This window comes from Aulostomus chinensis, chromosome 24 (assembly GCF_037954235.1).
Source record: "Aulostomus chinensis isolate RoL2024-O1b breed Wild chromosome 24, RoL_Achi_v1.0, whole genome shotgun sequence".
NCBI lineage: Eukaryota > Metazoa > Chordata > Actinopteri > Syngnathiformes > Aulostomidae > Aulostomus > Aulostomus chinensis.
The window spans coordinates 927,472-946,880 of NC_141343.1; the positions used below are offsets into that span (position 1 = coordinate 927,472).

Below are 19,409 nucleotides of genomic sequence, written 5' to 3' on the forward strand. Positions count from 1 at the left end.
GTACTCACTCTGGATCAGTGTTCCAGCTGTTTCCAAACTCATCAGCACTGTTGGTCAATGACCCATCTGGTTTGCGGAAGTCATCTTTGGTATCTCCATCATAATCTCCACACAGACCACACAGTTTGCTCTTATAGCTGCAGATTACAAGAGGTTTGAGGCAATGAGTGCTACAGAGAGTAGCTACACAGTCTCCACCATTTTACAATTTTTTAAAATAATCTAAACACTTTTACATGGCCCAGTACCTTGATAATTCATACTTTGAACCAGAACTTCTATTTAAAATGATATTCCATTATTTTTGGGTTATATGTGTGTGAATTAAGGCTGTCACTTGATGAGTGAAAGATTTTCAAAAAGTGACAGTCCAAATGTGACTGCGCAGCTTCCACAGACAACATCTGTTCAATCTTCACTCACTCTTTGATCACTTTGATGTCCATGAAATGGTTTCCATCGTAGCGAACAGTCACACCAAAGTTCATGGACACTGTGTAGTGCTTTCCTGATTTGAACACAGACACGCCAGGGGCTGGAGACACTGGAAGGTTCACATTGGTCCCATTCAACTGTGAATGGAAAGCAGATAAGAACAACATTATCAGCAAAATATGTCAAAGTTGCCACACGAATTGAAATGTTAGAAATGATTTCATAATGGCAAATATAGACAAGACAGAGTTCTCTTCTAGTTTCTTACCTGCACAGTGCCACCTTTGAGGATGGAGATCTTCACCTGGTGTACATACACATGTACAGCCTTCACATAGGAGATGGTGGGCCTGTTATGGCGATTTTCATTGTCAGCGTGGACCTCAAAGTATGGCAGAGATGTGTCGTTGCATGGCCCGGACATCAAATAACTGCAGTTTCCCATGAAGTTGTACTTGCGTTTGTCAAACGTTGTGTAGTGGGGATCACCAGATGCTATGCATGAGGATGTACCTAAAAATAAAACGCATCTTCTATTACTAATGTTCATAATTGTTCAAGCTGTAACAAAAGTAATATGATGCCCTGACAAATACCAAGGTTTGGTGAATACAGCAGATAAATGAATAGTGAATCCTAAAATACAACACAGGTAGAGAGGAATCATTACATCATGTAATAATTTGAGTCTACACCAATTCCTTGAAAGGTTACCTTTAGGATAGCAGCCTGAAACACCATTAACCTCACGACACTCTTCAGTTGGGTCACAGGAGTTATCCACACATTGCAAAGTGTAGTTTCCTGCACAGCGACACAGCTTTGAGCAGCCATCTCCAAAAACGATCTCTCCTGGCTGAAAGGAAACAAGTTCAGGAGCTGCAGAGTGCACCGTATGTGATGACTGTCACTTGACATTTACTATCCTGTATCTTTATACCTGACAGGAACTCATGGACATTGCAATTTCCAACTATGATGTCTGACCTCATAATAGTTGTTCTGGTCATCCAGGCAACCACATTTCTCCAGTGGCACACAACGTCGTCCCTTGAAGACAAATCCTGGTTTGCAGAAGCAGCCGCTGATACAGGAGCCGGTACAGTTGGTGGAAGGTTCCATACAAGTGGGAATACAAGCTGGACCACATTCTATATAGTCTGCATTTGGAGGGCATGGATCTGTACAGCAACAACACAATGAATGGGTTCATGAGAAATAGGGCACTATTCATTTTGGGTCAACAAAAATCGGAGACAGTTATTGCATTAGGTTAGAAAATAAAGTGTCATACTTGGTGGTTTGGGTGTAGTTGGTCTGGGAGTTGTTGGTTTTGGTGTAGTTGGTACTGAAATTGACAAATATGGTGTAAATCAGGGCAATGTTTCAACACAGCTTGTGAACACTAAATTCACACAAAAAGGTTATTGATGTTTATACGCTACAATTGGGGTCTTGCTAGGTTCGGTATATTACTGTGGCTTGAGCTTTAGTTGTGAAACTCTCAGTCAAGAAGTTCAGTGTTTTTTGGCCACATCCATGACCCAAACCTGTTTGGACTTTGTTGCTGTATAAAGTATATGCTGTACAATATTCTCTTAATATCCTTACTTTGGTTGATAAATGTGCTTGTGGTTTATAAAAGTATGCAAAACCAGAATTTACCTTGCCTGAGGACAACTTTAGGTGACCAGTATTTTCTGCCTGCCTTTCTTTCCTTCCCTTTATTACAATTTTATCTCCATAAACTGTTATTTACATATAATTGCAGAAACTAAAGCCATGGGGCAAAATTCTTTCGAGAAAAAGAGGCAGAACACATTGGACAACCTGTTTGCAATTGCTGATGCTGATAATTTCGCCTTCATCTGCTTTCATTAATATCGTCTCTAAATTCTAGCGTTATTCTTACATCTAAAAATAGCTAAACTGACTGTAAACATTTAATTAGCAAATGAAAGTGAATTCTTGAACCAGATTGCTGCTGGCTACACTGGTATCCCTGAAAACTTCGACTGTTTCACCCAGAGGATATTCACAGGTTAGACTGATTACTACCTGGGTACTATAAATACGGGAGTGAATTTACCAACAGGGTAGCAGCCCAGCTCTCCCTCCTGGACTTTACATTCATGCAATGGGGGACACTCAGAGGCCCTGCAGGTGACAAAGGGTGCATCACACCTGCACCTCAGCTGACAGTCCTCCACATAAAACTCCTCTCCAGGCTGAGGAAAAACACATCCACATTTGTGTTGAAAGAAGATCTCATATAAATAAAGAAAAGACAGTGAATGTCAGCGTTGCAAATGAGATTTATAATTCCACACATCTGACGATCAAGTTGAGTAATGTGGTGGCCACTGCTGTTGGTTTTGGAAGAGCATCTCACAAGATATGTGTATGTCTTCAGGATTTGAAGAACCCAAAGAGCATACTTCTCTGTTTGCTCAACAGAGTCACCTCACTGTACCTCATAGTATTGGCCATTAATATGTTGGCAGCCGCATGAACTCCTCTGGACACATTTTCCAGCGCTCAAGACGTATCCAGGATCACACACACAGCCTTCAGAGCACGGCCCACCACAGGAGGGAGGGTTCCCAGAACACGTCTCCTGACAGGGGTTTGCACAGGGCTCAAAGTGGCTGTTGGGGGGGCAGCTCAAAGCTGGGGGGAGGAACAGAGTTAACATTAATCATTTTACTCCCTTATCAACTCCTGGAACATTCATGAGGAACTAAGAGCATTTGGTGGAAGTACCTTTGTTTCCAATGCAAAACCCAGGGTCTATATTTGATTCTGGGGTCATTATTTCACCCCAGGAAGGATGCATTCACAAGAGGTAGTACCTTCTCCAGGGCTCAGAACCATGGAAGTCAGTCTTCTACACTGAAAATCTCAGATTTTTTCCAATTGTTCTGTTTTGTGATGTGTCTTTAGTATACCAACAATAAACCACGTCACTTTGCAGACTATCTATAACATGGCAACTGGGAAAAACAAGCCTATGACTGAACACACCTTACCAGGTGTTCACTGAAAATGGCATCCATCGGCATGGCATCAACTGAAGCACTTTGGCGCTTCCTATGGGCTTTTCCTTAATTAAGTCTAAATTCTTGCTTGTGTTGTACATCGCTTTGGACAAAAGCGTCTGCTAAATGAAATTGTAGAATTGTAGAATCGGAAATTAGAAACAGAGACCCAAAATGAGAAAGGCTGTTCATTTTAAGCTTATTGATTGATCAGCAGAGAAATTTGCCAAATCTTTTTATGGATCTGTACACCACAGTTGAAAAGTAGAAAACAATGGACAGAAGGAACCTTTTGAGCTCGAGGAAAAATAGATTATTCTCAGGAACTTTTGGTCAACAAAGGCCCTAACCCTACCTGAGCTAGCCTAGTTAACCCTAGCTTAAACTAGGACGTGGTTCCTATGCGATCAAGATGTACTCAAGAAAGAGTTCCCTACATTTTTGACTGGCAGAAGAGAAGAGGAGTCATCCATCCATCCATTTTCTTTACCCCTTATCTACTAAGGGTTGTGGGGGCTGGTGCCTATCCCAGCTGACTTCAGGCAAGAGGTGGGGTACACCCTGCACCTCCCTCCCTAGTTCTGTCTCATCCCCTCATTTCTCCATGCATTCATTCACCCAACACTCACGGCAGAAGGTTTCATTCCTCCATGGTCCGATGTTGACTCCACGGTCCTGGCACTCATTGACGTAGGCTTCAATGGCTTCACACAGAATGGGCCTGGCTCCATCCAGCTCACACAGGTCAAAGAGACAATCCCTGAAGTAATTCTGAAGACACACAGGTTACATGATCAGTAACAGTAATTCTGTCTGTACATCTTCAACCAGGAATTCTTTACATTTCGGCTTCTAAGCGAGTCAAAGTTGACATTGTAGAATGTATATATTTATAGAAGTGCGTGCTGTATAAATGTGTGTTGTGACCTACGTTGGGGTTGACTTTCCGGTGACAAACAGCAAAGGGACCTGTCTTGTCCAGCAGGATGCCACAATAACCAGAGCTCTCATAAAGGTCCTGCTCTCCTTCCTCACATCCAGGAATGGTGGTGTTGGGTTTCTTATTACACCTGTGGAAACAGATAGTCAGGTAGAGGAACTCTTCATGCGTGGTAGGATTGTCATTTGCATGAAAAATATTTCATTACCATATGGACAAACTGAACCTTTTCCTCATTTTACATTTATAGAGAGTGCTACAGTAAAAAAGGAACATATGCTTCTCTCCATGTCATGTAAATGTGTGTGTTGTGGGGGCACATCTTTCAGTACTCACTCTGGATCAGTGTTCCAGCTGTTTCCAAACTCATCAGCACTGTTGGTCAATGACCCATCTGGTTTGCGGAAGTCATCTTTGGTATCTCCATCATAATCTCCACACAGACCACACAGTTTGCTCTTATAGCTGCAGATTGCAAGAGGTTTGAGGTAATGAGTGCTACAGAGTGAAGATACAAAATTCTCCACCATTTGGCACCACAGAAACACATCTGTAACTTATTGTGTATGTTACTTCAAACCAGAGTTTCCATTCAAATAATATTCTCTCTTGTTGTGGTGGAAAGTACATGAGCTAAGGATATCACTATTTCCTCAACATTCAAAGAAACATGGGGCAACAGCCTTTGAAAAAGTTACAGTTTTAGTGTCAACACAAAGCTACGAGCTACTGAGTGGTGGTACACAATTCTCCACTATTTCACACCATGAAAACATATTAATATCTTGTCATGTTGGGGTAAGACCTTAATTGAGCGGGACATGTCACTTATTACACAAAATTGAAATGAAACCTACAACTACGCAGATTATAAAGATTTCGGAAGATTATTCACGTTTACTTTGCAATAGAAATTCCTGTAAAAATCATATTCAGTCATGTTGCAGTAAAATGTTGGCAAATTGGTGAAAGATTTTCAAAAAGTGACAGTCCTAATGTGAAAACACAGCTTCCATTGACAACCTCTGTTCCAATTTCACTCACTCTTTGATCACTTTGATGTCCATGAAATGGTTTCCATCGTAGCGAACAGTCACACCAAAGTTCATGGACACTGTGTAGTGCTTTCCTGATTTGAACACAGACACGCCAGGGGCTGGAGACACTGGAAGGTTCACATTGGTTCCATTCAACTGTGCAAGGAAAGCAGGTGAGAGTCATATCATGAACAAAACTGAGGAAATGGAAATAGTCAGTTTGTACAAGAGAGTATCGCATACCATGTGTTCAGGTTATCATGGCAAGAGTAACTGACAAGTTACAAAGGATTTATGAATGGCCCATCTGGAAAAGCCAATGTTTTGGTGCCTTAACTAGTTTCTTACCTGCACAGTGCCACCTTTGAGGATGGAGATCTTCACCTGGTGTACATACACATGTACAGCCTTCACATAGGAGATGGTGGGCCTGTTATGGCGATTTTCATTGTCAGCGTGGACCTCAAAGTATGGCAGAGATGTGTCGTTGCATGGCCCGGACATCAAATAACTGCAGTTTCCCATGAAGTTGTACTTGCGTTTGTCAAACGTTGTGTAGTGGGGATCACCAGATGCTATGCATGAGGATGTACCTAAAAATAAAGCATATTTACAATGACAACTATAAATTTACAGTTTTTCAAGCTGTAACAACAGTGTACCTAAAAATAAAGTGCATTTTCTATTTCTATATGTTTATAATTGTTCAAGCTGTAACAAAAGTAATATGAAGCCCTGACAAATACCAAGGTTTGGTGAATACAGCAGATAAATGAACAGTAAATCCTAAAATACAGCACAGGTAGAGAGGAATCATTACATCATGTAATAATTTGAGTCTACACCAAATCCTTGAAAGGTTACCTTTAGGATAGCAGCCTGAAACACCATTAACCTCACGACACTCTTCAGTTGGGTCACAGGAGTTATCCACACATTGCAAAGTGTAGTTTCCTGCACAGCGACACAGCTTTGAGCAGCCATCTCCAAAAACGATCTCTCCTGGCTGAAAGGAAACAAGTTCAGGAGCTGCAGAGTGCACCGTATGTGATGACTGTCACTTGACATTTACTATCCTGTATCTTTATACCTGACAGGAACTCATGGACATTGCAATTTCCAACTATGATGTCTGACCTCATAATAGTTGTTCTGGTCATCCAGGCAACCACATTTCTCCAGTGGCACACAACGTCGTCCCTTGAAGACAAATCCTGGTTTGCAGAAGCAGCCGCTGATACAGGAGCCGGTACAGTTGGTGGAAGGTTCCATACAAGTGGGAATACAAGCTGGACCACATTCTATATAGTCTGCATTTGGAGGGCATGGATCTGTACAGCAACAACACAATGAATGGGTTCATGAGAAATAGGGCACTATTCATTTTGGGTCAACAAAAATAGGAGACAGTTATTGCATTAGGTTAGAAAATAAAGTGTCATACTTGGTGGTTTGGGTGTAGTTGGTCTGGGAGTTGTTGGTATTGCTGTAGTTGGTACTGAAATTGACAAATATGGTGTAAATCAGGGCAATGTTTCAGCACAGCTTTTGAACATTAAATTTGTACAAAAAGGTTATTGATGTTTATACGCTACAATTGGGGTCTTGCTAGGTTTGGTATATTACTGTGGCTTGAGCTTTAGTTGTGAAACTCTCAGTCAAGAAGTTCAGTGTTTTGGTATAGTTGGCCTCAGAGTTGTTACAGGGGTTGGAGGAGTTGTGGGTTGAGCTATAACCATATGATTATATATATATAAGATGATAACATATATTTTCTCATGAAAGCCAATGCCAGTGACACAGAAAATGTTTCTTATGGTGCAGATAGAGGCTTGAGTTCCCTTTGGACAATTTTGTACCTTTGCAGGCCATGATGCACACAGCATCAACAGCAATATCTGTCAGAGCAGTCTCTCCGTAGGTGCCTACAATAACAAACTGCAATACATGGCAATGTGTCAAGAATGATCATTTAAACCTGTTTGCTTATGCATAGATGCAGAAACACACGGAGCTCTCGTGTTTACCTGGATGGCAGTACTTCCCAGGTGGCGAACCTCTGCAAGCTTCCAGGCTTGGCCCTGGTTCCCCCTGAGAGTGAGGAGGGCTGGTCCAAGGCTTCCTCCTGGTAAATAATTCATGCCAAACAAACATGTTTGTGCTTTTTAAGTGCTCATTTTTATGGAATATAAATAAATACAATTGTAATTCTTTGACATTCCATAAGTTATCTTAGAATACCCCTACACCAGTCAAGTTGAAATTTGTTCTTGAACCATATGGAGTATGCATATGGTCTTTATTGAAAGATGTGTAAACAATACAAATATTCCACGATACCCCCAAAAGTTCCCAAAATGCCGCGGGTTGTCTGTTCACTTGGAGGTTAAAATGAATGCTGTCTTTTACCTGGTGTGATTGTGTGGATGCTGAGCTGCATGTTGGCACTGGTGCCATACAGGTAGTAATGAAAGGTGAGGTCCAGACATCCAGCAGAGGGGAGTACTACAGGACTTCTAATCTGAGCCGAGACACCGGGGATGGCATCAACTGAATCCAACAACATGTACATTCCAACTGCATTTGGAGAAATCAAAACATGTATGTTTTAGATGAGAATAGAAAATGAATGATTAAATAGAGATGTGTCTGTGTATTTGTAAGCAAACGTTCCAAAACCAAATGTGTTTAATCATTTTTAAATTGTTTCTTTTTTTGCCAAGGAGGATATGTGATTGTTGGGATAGTTGTCAATTTGGAGGATTATAAAAAGAGGCTGGTAGGAGTAGATGAACCGTTTTAAACTTGGAGCAATCTTTAACGTAATAAAAAAAAAGGCCTTTTTTTAATTGGCATTGTTATTTTCCGATGCTTTTTTTACATGCTCTGAATGTGGGAGGCAGGATTTTGCTGAAATATCTAATTTCGGTTAGTTTGTCTTTAAAATATTGTATTGTAAATTTGTACTGCATATGTCATATGACTTTCAAAATCAAAGAAAATGAGAATTTTTTACGTTATTGTCACATACATTGAAAAAATCCATTAAGATATTTACAGTGTGACATTTTTGGGGTTAAGTATTAAAAATAAGGATTAGTATATATCTACAGCACTGGCATATTCAATTCAAAAGTGTTTTTTTTTTACACAATTAGCCATTAAATATAAAATTGTAGTTGGCCATGTGGTGATTTTGGTTACATTTCAATCAATTGTTTTGCACTGTCCTGAACAGAAAACAATTTGTTGAAGAGTTTCTGTTTTTTTTTTTTATGGTTTGCTGATTGATGGGACTAGGCTGATTGATTCTCTAAATTGACCGTAGGTATGAATGTGAGTGTGAATGTGAGTGTGAATGGTTGTTCTGTCAAGCAGGTTACAGTATAAAATCTTTGAGGGTACAGGCAAAGAGAAGGTAGTCTGCCATTACCTCTGTCAGTCTGCTCTGCATTTAACTACAGGCTTCTGAAAGGAGCGACTTACATCCAGGCTTAGAGAAATCATCATCAGGTCCCGTGCCCTCAGTTTCTGTTGGCCCAGTCCACTGAGCAAAGCCAAACACATTATGATCTTCCGTAAATGTTGTCCACCCACACAGGTTATCCGGAGTGTCAAAGTCACAGCCAGTAGTGCAAGCTACAGACAAAGCATGACATGGTCAGTGATACAGCAATGTGTGAGAGAATATTTGTGTGTGTGTGTGTCTGTGTCTGTGTGCGCACGCGCGTATGTGTGTGTGTGTGCGTGCTTGCATGTGTGCCAAGCTAAACTCACCAGGGCATGCCCCTTCGGTAATGACAATGTCGTCCAGAGCAGAGTCACAGGAACTACTGAAGCCTCTCTGAGCCTCAAACACAATCTGGAAACACAAAACATCATCTCTCAGTTGTGCTATAACAATTTTCAAGAGTTATTAAGATTTGACAAATCCAGAGCTCACAGGGAAATTTGAGAAGCAGAATTAAATAAATCTAAACATTCACAGACCAGCTTGTGCTTAGTTAGCATTTCCTAGATTCTTACAATATAGGTGGGTTACAAACTACAATCAACAGCAACTACAAACTTTCCAATAATGTCTGTTCACAAACTGTTGAGTGGAAAATCTGATGAAATCCATGTTGTCTTTATCCTGCCATATGCTTAGTAATCCACTAATGCTTTCATTCACTTCGATGCTTGTTCATGGTAGCATCGAGCTCAACATGCTAGTGCATTCAGTGCTAGCTAGCATTCTAGCTAGCGCTCATCTACACTTATTCACAGTATCTCTGAACTGGAAGTGTTATAGTTGATTTGATTTTAGTTCAAATCAAAGTGTAACCCTAACCCTGTGAATTACTGAGCATGTCTCTGGATAAAGTAGAAATGGCTTGTACCACAAAATATACGTGAGAGATTTTAAATGGACTTTTGATCAGTCGCAATTAGCCTCTTGCTAAATATCCTTGACAGACTCTTTCTTCATTCTGGGGTGCAAAAAAGTAACACATGGGGGAAAACGTGTATTTCTTAGCACAAGACACCTTTTTTGAGTAATCAACAGGCAAAATACACTTTTGGTGTTTGTGTAATTGGTGACAGCACTTCCAAGAGAAAACACCATTAGCAGAGCTAGCTTCCTGGGGCTAGCCCTCTCCTAACTTGAGTGTTGATAAGTAATTCAGTCATTTAGCTCGTTAGGACTTCCCAAATATTGTCAAACCAAAAAGATCACATTCCAATCACTAAATGAGTCCTTTTATAGAGGTTTCCTGATGCTCAGAACAATTTATTCAATGTTTTATGACTGAAGTAGCAACAGCAGAACAATTATTGGGATGAGTACTTTCAGTGAATACATTAATAACTTATTCTCTCTCTTATAGACCTCCCATGTTATCAAACCAAATGAATCAAATTGTGACAGTGACACAAGTGACGTTGAGGGACATGTGTGATGCTCAACACAATTTATCTCTGTTAATGTTTTTATAACTGAATTCCAAATAATAGACTAGCCTACAGTGGAGCCGATGATGTCATAGAGCAACATCAGGGACACGCTAACACTCACAATGATGCTCTGACTGCTGGGTCTTGATACAGTGACTGAGCCCTTTAGCCAGGAAGGACTCTGAAAACCAGTCTTCTTCCAGACCTCCTCCTCACCACTGGGCCTCCTGGCCAGAACCCTCAACACGTTCATATTGTCTGTACCATACATGTAGTATTGGAACTGGACACATATCTGAGACGCCACTGATAAGAGGGCGGGACTTAGCAGACGAGCTTTTTCTCCATTTGGCACATTATCACCCTCGTGGTAGATATAGAAGCCCCCTGCAAAATCAAAAAATAGAATTGAGATAGAAGGAAGATGTGTATTTATTTCATAATGAGACTGATCACTGAAGCCTAAATTGACCCCAGTCATAGTGCCAATAGTTATACAGGATCGTAATATCACTGACTTCCATCAGGGTAGTCCCCACTAGGACCTGTGCCAGGGGTTGGAGTTGAACCTCTGTGTCGGGTCCAGTCACTTTCATCTGTGAAGTCCTGAGTGAACCTGCAGAATGGGTCACTGTCATCGTCGAAGTTACAGGAAGTCAGCACAGCTGCTGGAGAAACACAAAACACTCATCTGGATGAGGTGAAGGTCATGCGTTCGGTCACGTTTGTCTGTCTGTCACCATGATTACAGAAAAAAATTGGAGGCCTATTTTCACCAAATTTGTCTAAACTTCACAAGACATCTACAAGTTGAATTTAAATAATGTGTTGCTCTGCCGAGCAAACATAATAGGGTCTTCGCCTGAAGTGCCTTCAGGCCCTAATTATGGTCATTGCACCACAAAGGGATTATAGCAATTAAGCATGATGGTTAAAAAAAAAAAGAAAAAGAAATAGCAGGGTTGTGAAGGTCCACTAATCGCAACATGTGGCTTTAATTTGGACCCGAGGCCTAAAGTGCCAGTAGCGGAAAGTTTACCTGTGTAGTCGTTTCTCATTATTAGGGCCTGAGCCTGAAGGCAGCTCGGCCAGACGGCCCGGAGCCAGTTTTCACATACACACCATTCAAAACCTGGTACTAGACTGTTCTTGCTGTCAATGAGCACGCGCAATATGAGCATTATGAGCATAACGCACATGATCTAATTTCATCCCCTGAACATGCATGAAATTCACTGAAATTCGGCACAATTGTCCGGTCTGGCTAAACATTCACTAATCAATAAACAAAAAAACAAAAAAGTCTATAGCGCCACCTAGGGAGCCACACAACTACAAGATAATTTTTTAAATAATTTGGAGCGCTATAACTCCTCCCATGAATGTCCCACAAACATGGGACCAACACCGTTGGACTCGTCTCATCAAGACGAACAATCCATTCACTCTGACCCCTCACCTATCTACAACAGAATGTCCACAAATTGGACAAAACTGTCAAAATCAGGACTTTTTTTACTCCCCGAACAAAATCGATCTCCTCCTAAGTCATTAATGGTATCGCTATTAAACTGTCACACATTACTCTCCCAATTGTGCTGATTAGAAGTTATTAAAGTTTTTATATGAATTACTCGGTTTGGATTTTATAAGCTGTCAAAGTGGGGGAGACACGTTTCACGCTTACAATGGAAGTTGTTGGTCCCATGTTTGTGGGACATTCGTAGGAGGACTTATAGCGGTCCAAATTATCCCAAATTATCTTTTAGTTGGGTGGCTCCCTAGGTGGCGCTATTGACTTTTGTGGTGTTTTCTTTTTAGATTAGTGAATGTTTAGCCAGACGGGACAAGTGTGATGAATTTCAGCGAATTTCATGCATGTTGTAGTACCTTCAGGCTCAGGCCCTAATTATTAGCAGTGCAGCTATTCCAACCAAGCTGGGGGTCCACAAGGAAAACAGAAGTGTGGCACCCTTTTCAGACAACAGGTCAATACTACTTTCAGTCACTTGAAACATTTCAGAGTATATTTTCCAAAGGACGATTGGCATCAGGGAAAAGTAAAAAAAATGAGAGGAAGATTTTTTTTCATTACTCACTTGAGAAAAAAGACAAAATGTCAGGAGTAAAGTCACAGTCAATCAGAAGAGGAAGATTTCCTTCATTATTTTGCATTTCGAAATGCCGCCGCCTTTTCCTAGCCTGTGTGACTTTTTCCTGTATAATAACTTTTTTTGGCACAATCTCTCCAAATCTCACAATCACAAATCTCTCCAAAGTCTGTAAACTGACAGTTACACTGTATTAATAAGCTAAAAGTGGAAGAATTTCTTTGTTATTAAAGTTAATTCTGGAGTACAGTTCACTAATTCATCTCTGCAGGGCATCTTTTAGAGGTACTGACATGCGCTGTTTGATGGAGTCTAAAAAATTAGACTTTAATCTCAAAATGTCAAGTTTAATCTCAAAATAAATTGTCATATTATTATATTTTAACTTTAATCTTGACAATTCCCTCAAACTGGTCATCTTATATCATTATTTCGGTCACTAAAACATGGGCAAGGTTTAGAAGATAAGACCAGTGTGCAAGGTTATCAACTTACCATCATCCCTGTGTGTTGCCTGCAGTCTGTAGAGAAGTGAAAGACAACAATCACGTCAAAGTTTGTGGAGAAATGTCACCAAAACCTAAATATGGCTAATTCCTTTTCTTATGAATATCTCCTCTCCTTTACTGGAAGGAACACTGCTGTGGTTCCTGAAATAGATCCAGGTGTTTATTGTATACCAATATCACAATAATCCTGAGTCATCTAACAAAGCCTGGTTTATGGTGCAGGGGATATTGTGGCGTTATTAAGTTAATGTTCCTATCATGTAGTTTCAGTTATGTAATTGTCAGATGGGATTGTTGTCTGGTACAAGCAAGATGCAACATGTCTGGGAACAAACCGCAATTCATATCATCCCCATTAAATATCTTTTAAGTCACTGTCCACTGTTAATCACTGAGCTAACTGTGGTTAACTCAAGTTCCGCCCATGTACGCCAGCCATCCGTGCATCTCTGTTTGAAATTACAGAGCAATTTTTTTTAAAGTTTCCAACATACTGTCCACCATTTCTTTAATTAATAATAATTTGCAGAAGGCATGCTGTTAATGATATTTTCCATATTTAGATTCCAAAAGAAAACTGAACTGGAGAAAAGAGGAAGCACTCCTGCTTGATTGCGTCGGATAACTCCTGCACTGTGACACCAGTACAGTTGTAATTCATCATCTCCTCAATGTCATCACAGTGGTTCACTACTTTAATAACCACTCTTAGCTTTAAGAGATTTGACCGCTTCCTTTTATACTTAAGGTTGACATTCACAGTAAATATCATAAATTCTCAGCACTTGAGATTAAAATGGAACCTTGTGAAGCAAGACCAATACAAGCTCAGAAATCAGATTTAACAGCATATAAAAACTTGTTTTACAACTGATTTAATATCAGAGGTAATTAACACAAGCTTTTTGCAACAGAATAACTTCCTCAGCCTTTTAAGGTAATTATGGCTTCCAAAGATCACACAGATTTGCATCATATCCAAGAAGACATTATATCCTGAGAGAAGACCATAAAAATTTGGGACAAAATAAATCCAAAAACAACAACAACAACAAAAAAAACGTTGAAGTACTTCTTTTAAAAAAAAATTCCAGACATAAAAGAAGCTTGTGCTTTTGGCTTTGGTGAGGATCTGTAATCTTTGAGTGTAGTTTAAGGTTGATTAGATAAGAAACACTGATTGGCCATTGTAAAAGAAGAGAAGAAAAAGAAAAAAAAAACAAGCTGGGAACTGACATCGCTTACAAAGCCAACAGAAAACCACACGAATAAAACAATAATCAACATGGGTATCACACACGAACCATCATGCCCAGCCACAAATAACACACTATTGATACAAACTGTAGAAATGGCTGCTCTTAGCAAGACTAGAAGATGTGTCTCATTAACCTGAAACTTTTATGATTACAAAAAAATAACATAACAATGACTTTGCTTTACAGAGTAGATAAATGCAATCCCAGAATAAAGTCCCAATCCAGGAGAATGGATTATCTCAATTATAAGAGAGGCACAGTAATACAATCAGAAGTGCAGCAAATTAGGATTACATACAGATGGTGCCATTGCTGTAATGACCAGTGACTTCATTGATCAGTGGATTGACAGCAAATCTGTTTGAATCATTGATGTGATTATGAACTGAGCTCTGATTTCTTTTATACTGAAATCTTTTTTAAAAAACAAAATCTTTATTTTGTCATGATGGACGTGATATTTGTTGGGGAGGGACTCACCTGAGCTGTGTCGGCTCTGCAGCTCTGCAATCACACATCCATAAGAGCAGGATGAGAAACTTGAACTTATCCATTGCTAACTGCTAACAGTTAGCGGGAGAAGAAGACAGACGGGCAGAGGAGAGGAGTTTATATAGAGGGCCACAGGGCGGCAGGGGTGCTGCGAGGAGACGTAGATGGGACACTTGTGGACACTGATTTGCTGTACTACCTGATGTTGCAAAATTGAGTGAATGAATAACTGTTCATGATAGAGACAGGGTGTGTTCTCTTTGGCTGTGAGTTGGTCGGTTTGTGTGTGTGTGTCTGCTTTTTGACCTCCAGCACTTCACAGTTTGGGTGGGGATGCCCATCAGAAAAATGAATCACAAGCACGGCTTGCTGGAAAAGCTTTGTGTGAGAAAAATAAAAGAAAAAAAAAAAACAGCAAACTTTGATCACGCAGACATACCTTTTCACTGCGTGGTCATTCATGTGTGAGGTCCATTAGTATACACCCATGGACCTCAGACCCATCGCAACATGAAGACACGGGGCAAATATTCTACATCAATTTGCTAGTGTTGTGTTGTTGTGATGATGACAATTACATCGTTGAATAACTGTAAATGCTAACAAAAATAAGAAAAAAACTTGACTAATTCTCAAACAGTACATCACTGATGTAAATGTGTATGTATATATATATATAAACAAAAAAAAACACACATATATATATATATATATATATGTATATATACTGAATATATATAAATTTCATTTAGGGTAAGTGTCACACCTAGGCGTAGGCGAAGGAAGTGCAACTCCTCAGAACCAGACCAGAAACTCTCAACATGAGTAAGGGATGGCAGACAGACACAGCATGGCAAAATTCAAGGTGATTTATTTTCTCACAGTTCAAAAGTGGCAATCTACTTGGTCCAGATGCTTACAATGATATGGTGATCCGAGGCTAAATAATACACATTTCCTTGCTGCTTAATCCAATTGAAAAGTCGAGTTTTATAAGAGCTTCCGTGGCAGGCAAAACAACTCATAGGGCAAAGTATAGAAGTATTTCCTTCTTTAATTAAAAAATAAACCCCAAAAACTAACAATCTGTGGGTTATTAACACACAAGTTAGCAAGGAGAAAACTTTTAAGCTTGGTTTCATCAGAATGTTTTTTAACTCGAAAATTAAGAAATTCAAAATCTGAAAAATTTGTTTGAGAAAAATTAGAAAATTCTAAGATCATAACACCAATAATGGCCTTAATATGCTGTTGTGCAATAACACATTATGATATACACATTGGAAGTTCGTGATGTCACTGAAATCCATGTTTCTACTTATTATCCACCTGCAATAATTATTTTCTCAAGTTATTGATCTGAAACGGCCTGAAGACTAAATGCTGCTTTGTAAACTGTGCAACCTTGATTTTCCGTTCATGGTTACCAAAGAACAGAGAATCAGAGGGAGCAAGACGCACTGCTGCCTGAGAGCATCCTCATGGCTGCATTTAGTCATTGGTCAGATGATATTAGTCGTCACGCTGGTGACTAACGATCAGGATGGTGATGATAATTCCTGCTTCATGCAATCAACATTGGCATACAATTAAGGAACGTTCATTGTCTCCTGGGGGATTGCTGGCACGTCCCTGTTATCTCATGGTCAACACTTCACATCATCATCGCCATCTGAAATGAGCGCGAGAAGCAGACTGATCCTGAGGACCGACATCTGACCTGGGATGATTAAAAGGCTCGGTTGGAACTGTGTTGTGTCCGGTTCGGATGATTAACATTGTGTAATATCCAAGACGTGGGAAAAAGATGAAACAGATGACCAGAGAACCGGGATGAAGGTTGAAGAATTATATGCGTCATGGCCAGAGCGAGAAGGGATGACATGACATCGATAAAACAAGAAGTTTTGATTCTGACCTGCAAATGAATGTTAACTCAGGAATTAACTGTGACATCAGTGCGTGTCATTTCATAACCAGTTTTGCTGTTCTACTCAGGTCTGGGTCTTAGGTTTAAAATACTTGTCTGGGAATTACATTTCCAACGGGAAAGCCTCTGCTCTGAAGCTTTAGATCACATATGAAAAGAAAAGATAAGAAAACTAATAATGAACAAAGACTTCTAGTTTTGAGGACACAAAATTCATCATCAAACATTTCAAATCTCATGAGAGTTCAAGTCCCCCATGAACCTGAAAACTATTACAGTAGATATACAGTATGTGTGTGTGTGTGTGTGTACTGTTTGTGTGCATATTCCTGTTGTTTATACACACACTTTTTCCACATTGCTCTGTAGTACAATGTTTTTGCTTTTTTAATGACTTTACTGTCGCTTAACCTTTTTTTCCACATGGTTCAACGATTTATTTTCAGATTCCTGTACCAATAGGACCACACTGGTGTGAGTGAGGTCCAGGACCAGTGAGCTCCAGTGAGGTCTTCTGCTGTCCAGAGGTGTACCCCTGCCTTTGTTCCACATTTGTTCCTCCCGTTTTGTTTTGTTTTGAATTTAATACCCATCCTTTATTGTTTTTGTTCACACGGCTGAAAACTTGACACTTAATACTTTCACTGGTTTTGTTTCACATACTCACACACGTTCATGTTCGACGTAGTTTAATTATTTATTTATTTTTCTTGATCACCACACACACACACACACAGACACACATACATAAGTCAGAAGAGGAAAAGTGAGAAGTGTATTTATATGTACATTTGACTTGTACTTTGCCTATTGTGTTGCATTTTTGTTCTCTCCCAGATTCTCACTCCTCTGATAGAAAGACTGAACAGCCCTTTTCAAGGGGCCATCCACCCCATGCTCCGGTGCTCCTGGGAACACGGTCATAAGCCCTCTCCAGAGCCACAAAACCCATGTGGACTGGTTGGGAAACTCTCATGCCCCCTCCAGCACCCTAGTGAGGGTGAAGAGCTGATCCACGGTTCCACGGCCAGGACAAAAGCCTTGAGATGCCCAAAGTGGATCTAATCCACCCCTGGAGCTCTGCCACCGCGAAGATGCTTCACTGCCTCGGCGACTTCTGCCCCAGAGACAGGACGAGTTGAAGAGCATCCTGACAGGTTCTTCCGCCAGGTGCTCCCAGCAAACCCTCGCTATTCCTCTGGGCCTACCAGGTCTGCACGGCGTTCTATTTTACTGTTTGAAAGAAATAAGATACTTAATTCTCTCATTCCCTGGTGTTCGGTTTGCCATCTTTATGTTGACTTGCTAAGGTTTAACACCTCTCTATGGGTCAGGAGCAATACTGAGGATACATCAGGCCAAAAGTCATTAGCAGCTTCTAAATAATGAGGAACCTTGCGCATAGAACTTTTTTTATGACCAGCTGTAGAAACTGACGATTTATCAGCATGATTGACAAATTGAGCAATGTGCTGCTACACGCCCTCATGAACACAATTCATCAAAACTTGGAGGACATATAAATGTACTTTGGAACCAGCTAGTGCCTCCCCTGGCAAACACAGCAACATTCAGAAAGCCCCCCCGAATATAACTTCAACATAGGACAACCCTCGCAAATGCCTCACAACTCCCTTAGTCATGATGAGAACCAGCCCAAGTGTCACAAATGGAACTTTCTCTCCTCATAATGTTTATGAGGCGGGGGACTCCCTCACGTGTTAACAGATAATGGTTACCATATCTTTTTATGATTCAAATCCTGTCACCACCTCACAAAACACCTGAGGTTAAAGGTCATTCTCATGTTAATTTTTTTCCATACTGCTCTCTAAAGGTGAGACAGTGACAGTTTAAGTGAATTCAGTCACTTTTAAGTAGCACATGGGATCGTCTTGATTTATATGTGTATTTTTTGCTGTCCAACATTAAACATAATAATCTTAACTTGAGTTGTGAGATTTGCTTTAAAAAAAGAAAAAAGGAAAAGCTCTTAGCCTCTTCAAACATAATAAAAGACGCAGCGTGACTGATTATCATTCACGACTCACTCATCGAAAGTCAAACCCTGAGGAAAAGAAAGGTCTAAAGATCAGAAAAGGAAATAACATTCTTACTGTTGAGGGAAGCTTGTTCTACACACCCCACATTCCAGGACTGGAGGCAGTCGGATGACAGAGCCGTAAAACAGATGACCAACTAGATGTTAAAATGGCTGTGTACACATAAATATCAATATAAAAACATACATGAATATAAGTTTAGACATACATATACAAATGTATGCATAAATATATCTCAGTAACAATGTGTGAATTATGTTTTATACACAAGTTCCTGAGATCTTTAAATCACCACATACAGGTTAGAGGTAGACTTGTGATCTGTATGCTTTTGCTTAATTTAAAACTGTGAGGAATAAATTGCTCAAAAATTCCAAACATATAAGAAAGGATTAAAAAAAGCCTCATATTTGCAAAATGTTATTCAATTTTTTGGTTCAGTGTATTCAATACACTCTTATATTAAAAACATTAGAATTTTCTGTCATTTTTGTTGTTCGTTTTATGTATGTATGTTTATATATATACACATATGTTTGTATATGTATTAATGTATGTACATCAAGGTATATATATATATATATATATATATATATATATATATATATATATACATATATTAATACAAAAAACACACACATACATATACTTATATGT

At 39.8% G+C, this 19,409-nt stretch overlaps 1 protein-coding gene across 1 annotated transcript in view; it reads right to left on the reverse strand.

The window, feature by feature from the left end:
- The window catches only part of zanl (zonadhesin, like), an 81,861-nt gene extending 70,415 nt beyond the window's left edge, over positions 1-11,446 (reverse strand). Inside the window, exons 1-24 of the mRNA XM_086198225.1 lie at positions 11,428-11,446; positions 10,907-11,053; positions 10,459-10,775; positions 9,228-9,312; positions 8,937-9,089; positions 7,860-8,027; positions 7,478-7,575; positions 7,310-7,388; positions 6,895-6,948; positions 6,588-6,781; positions 6,315-6,456; positions 5,799-6,043; positions 5,458-5,606; positions 4,750-4,878; positions 4,405-4,543; positions 4,103-4,244; positions 2,909-3,105; positions 2,525-2,663; positions 1,730-1,783; positions 1,423-1,616; positions 1,150-1,291; positions 704-948; positions 424-572; positions 9-137 (exon numbers count right to left, since the gene is read on the reverse strand). Of these exons, the coding sequence (XP_086054351.1) occupies positions 9-137; positions 424-572; positions 704-948; positions 1,150-1,291; positions 1,423-1,616; positions 1,730-1,783; positions 2,525-2,663; positions 2,909-3,105; positions 4,103-4,244; positions 4,405-4,543; positions 4,750-4,878; positions 5,458-5,606; positions 5,799-6,043; positions 6,315-6,456; positions 6,588-6,781; positions 6,895-6,948; positions 7,310-7,388; positions 7,478-7,575; positions 7,860-8,027; positions 8,937-9,089; positions 9,228-9,312; positions 10,459-10,775; positions 10,907-11,053; positions 11,428-11,446 (3,509 nt within the window). The remainder of the gene's footprint in view (positions 1-8; positions 138-423; positions 573-703; positions 949-1,149; positions 1,292-1,422; positions 1,617-1,729; positions 1,784-2,524; positions 2,664-2,908; positions 3,106-4,102; positions 4,245-4,404; positions 4,544-4,749; positions 4,879-5,457; positions 5,607-5,798; positions 6,044-6,314; positions 6,457-6,587; positions 6,782-6,894; positions 6,949-7,309; positions 7,389-7,477; positions 7,576-7,859; positions 8,028-8,936; positions 9,090-9,227; positions 9,313-10,458; positions 10,776-10,906; positions 11,054-11,427) is intronic.
- Positions 11,447-19,409: the final 7,963 nt, after the last annotated feature.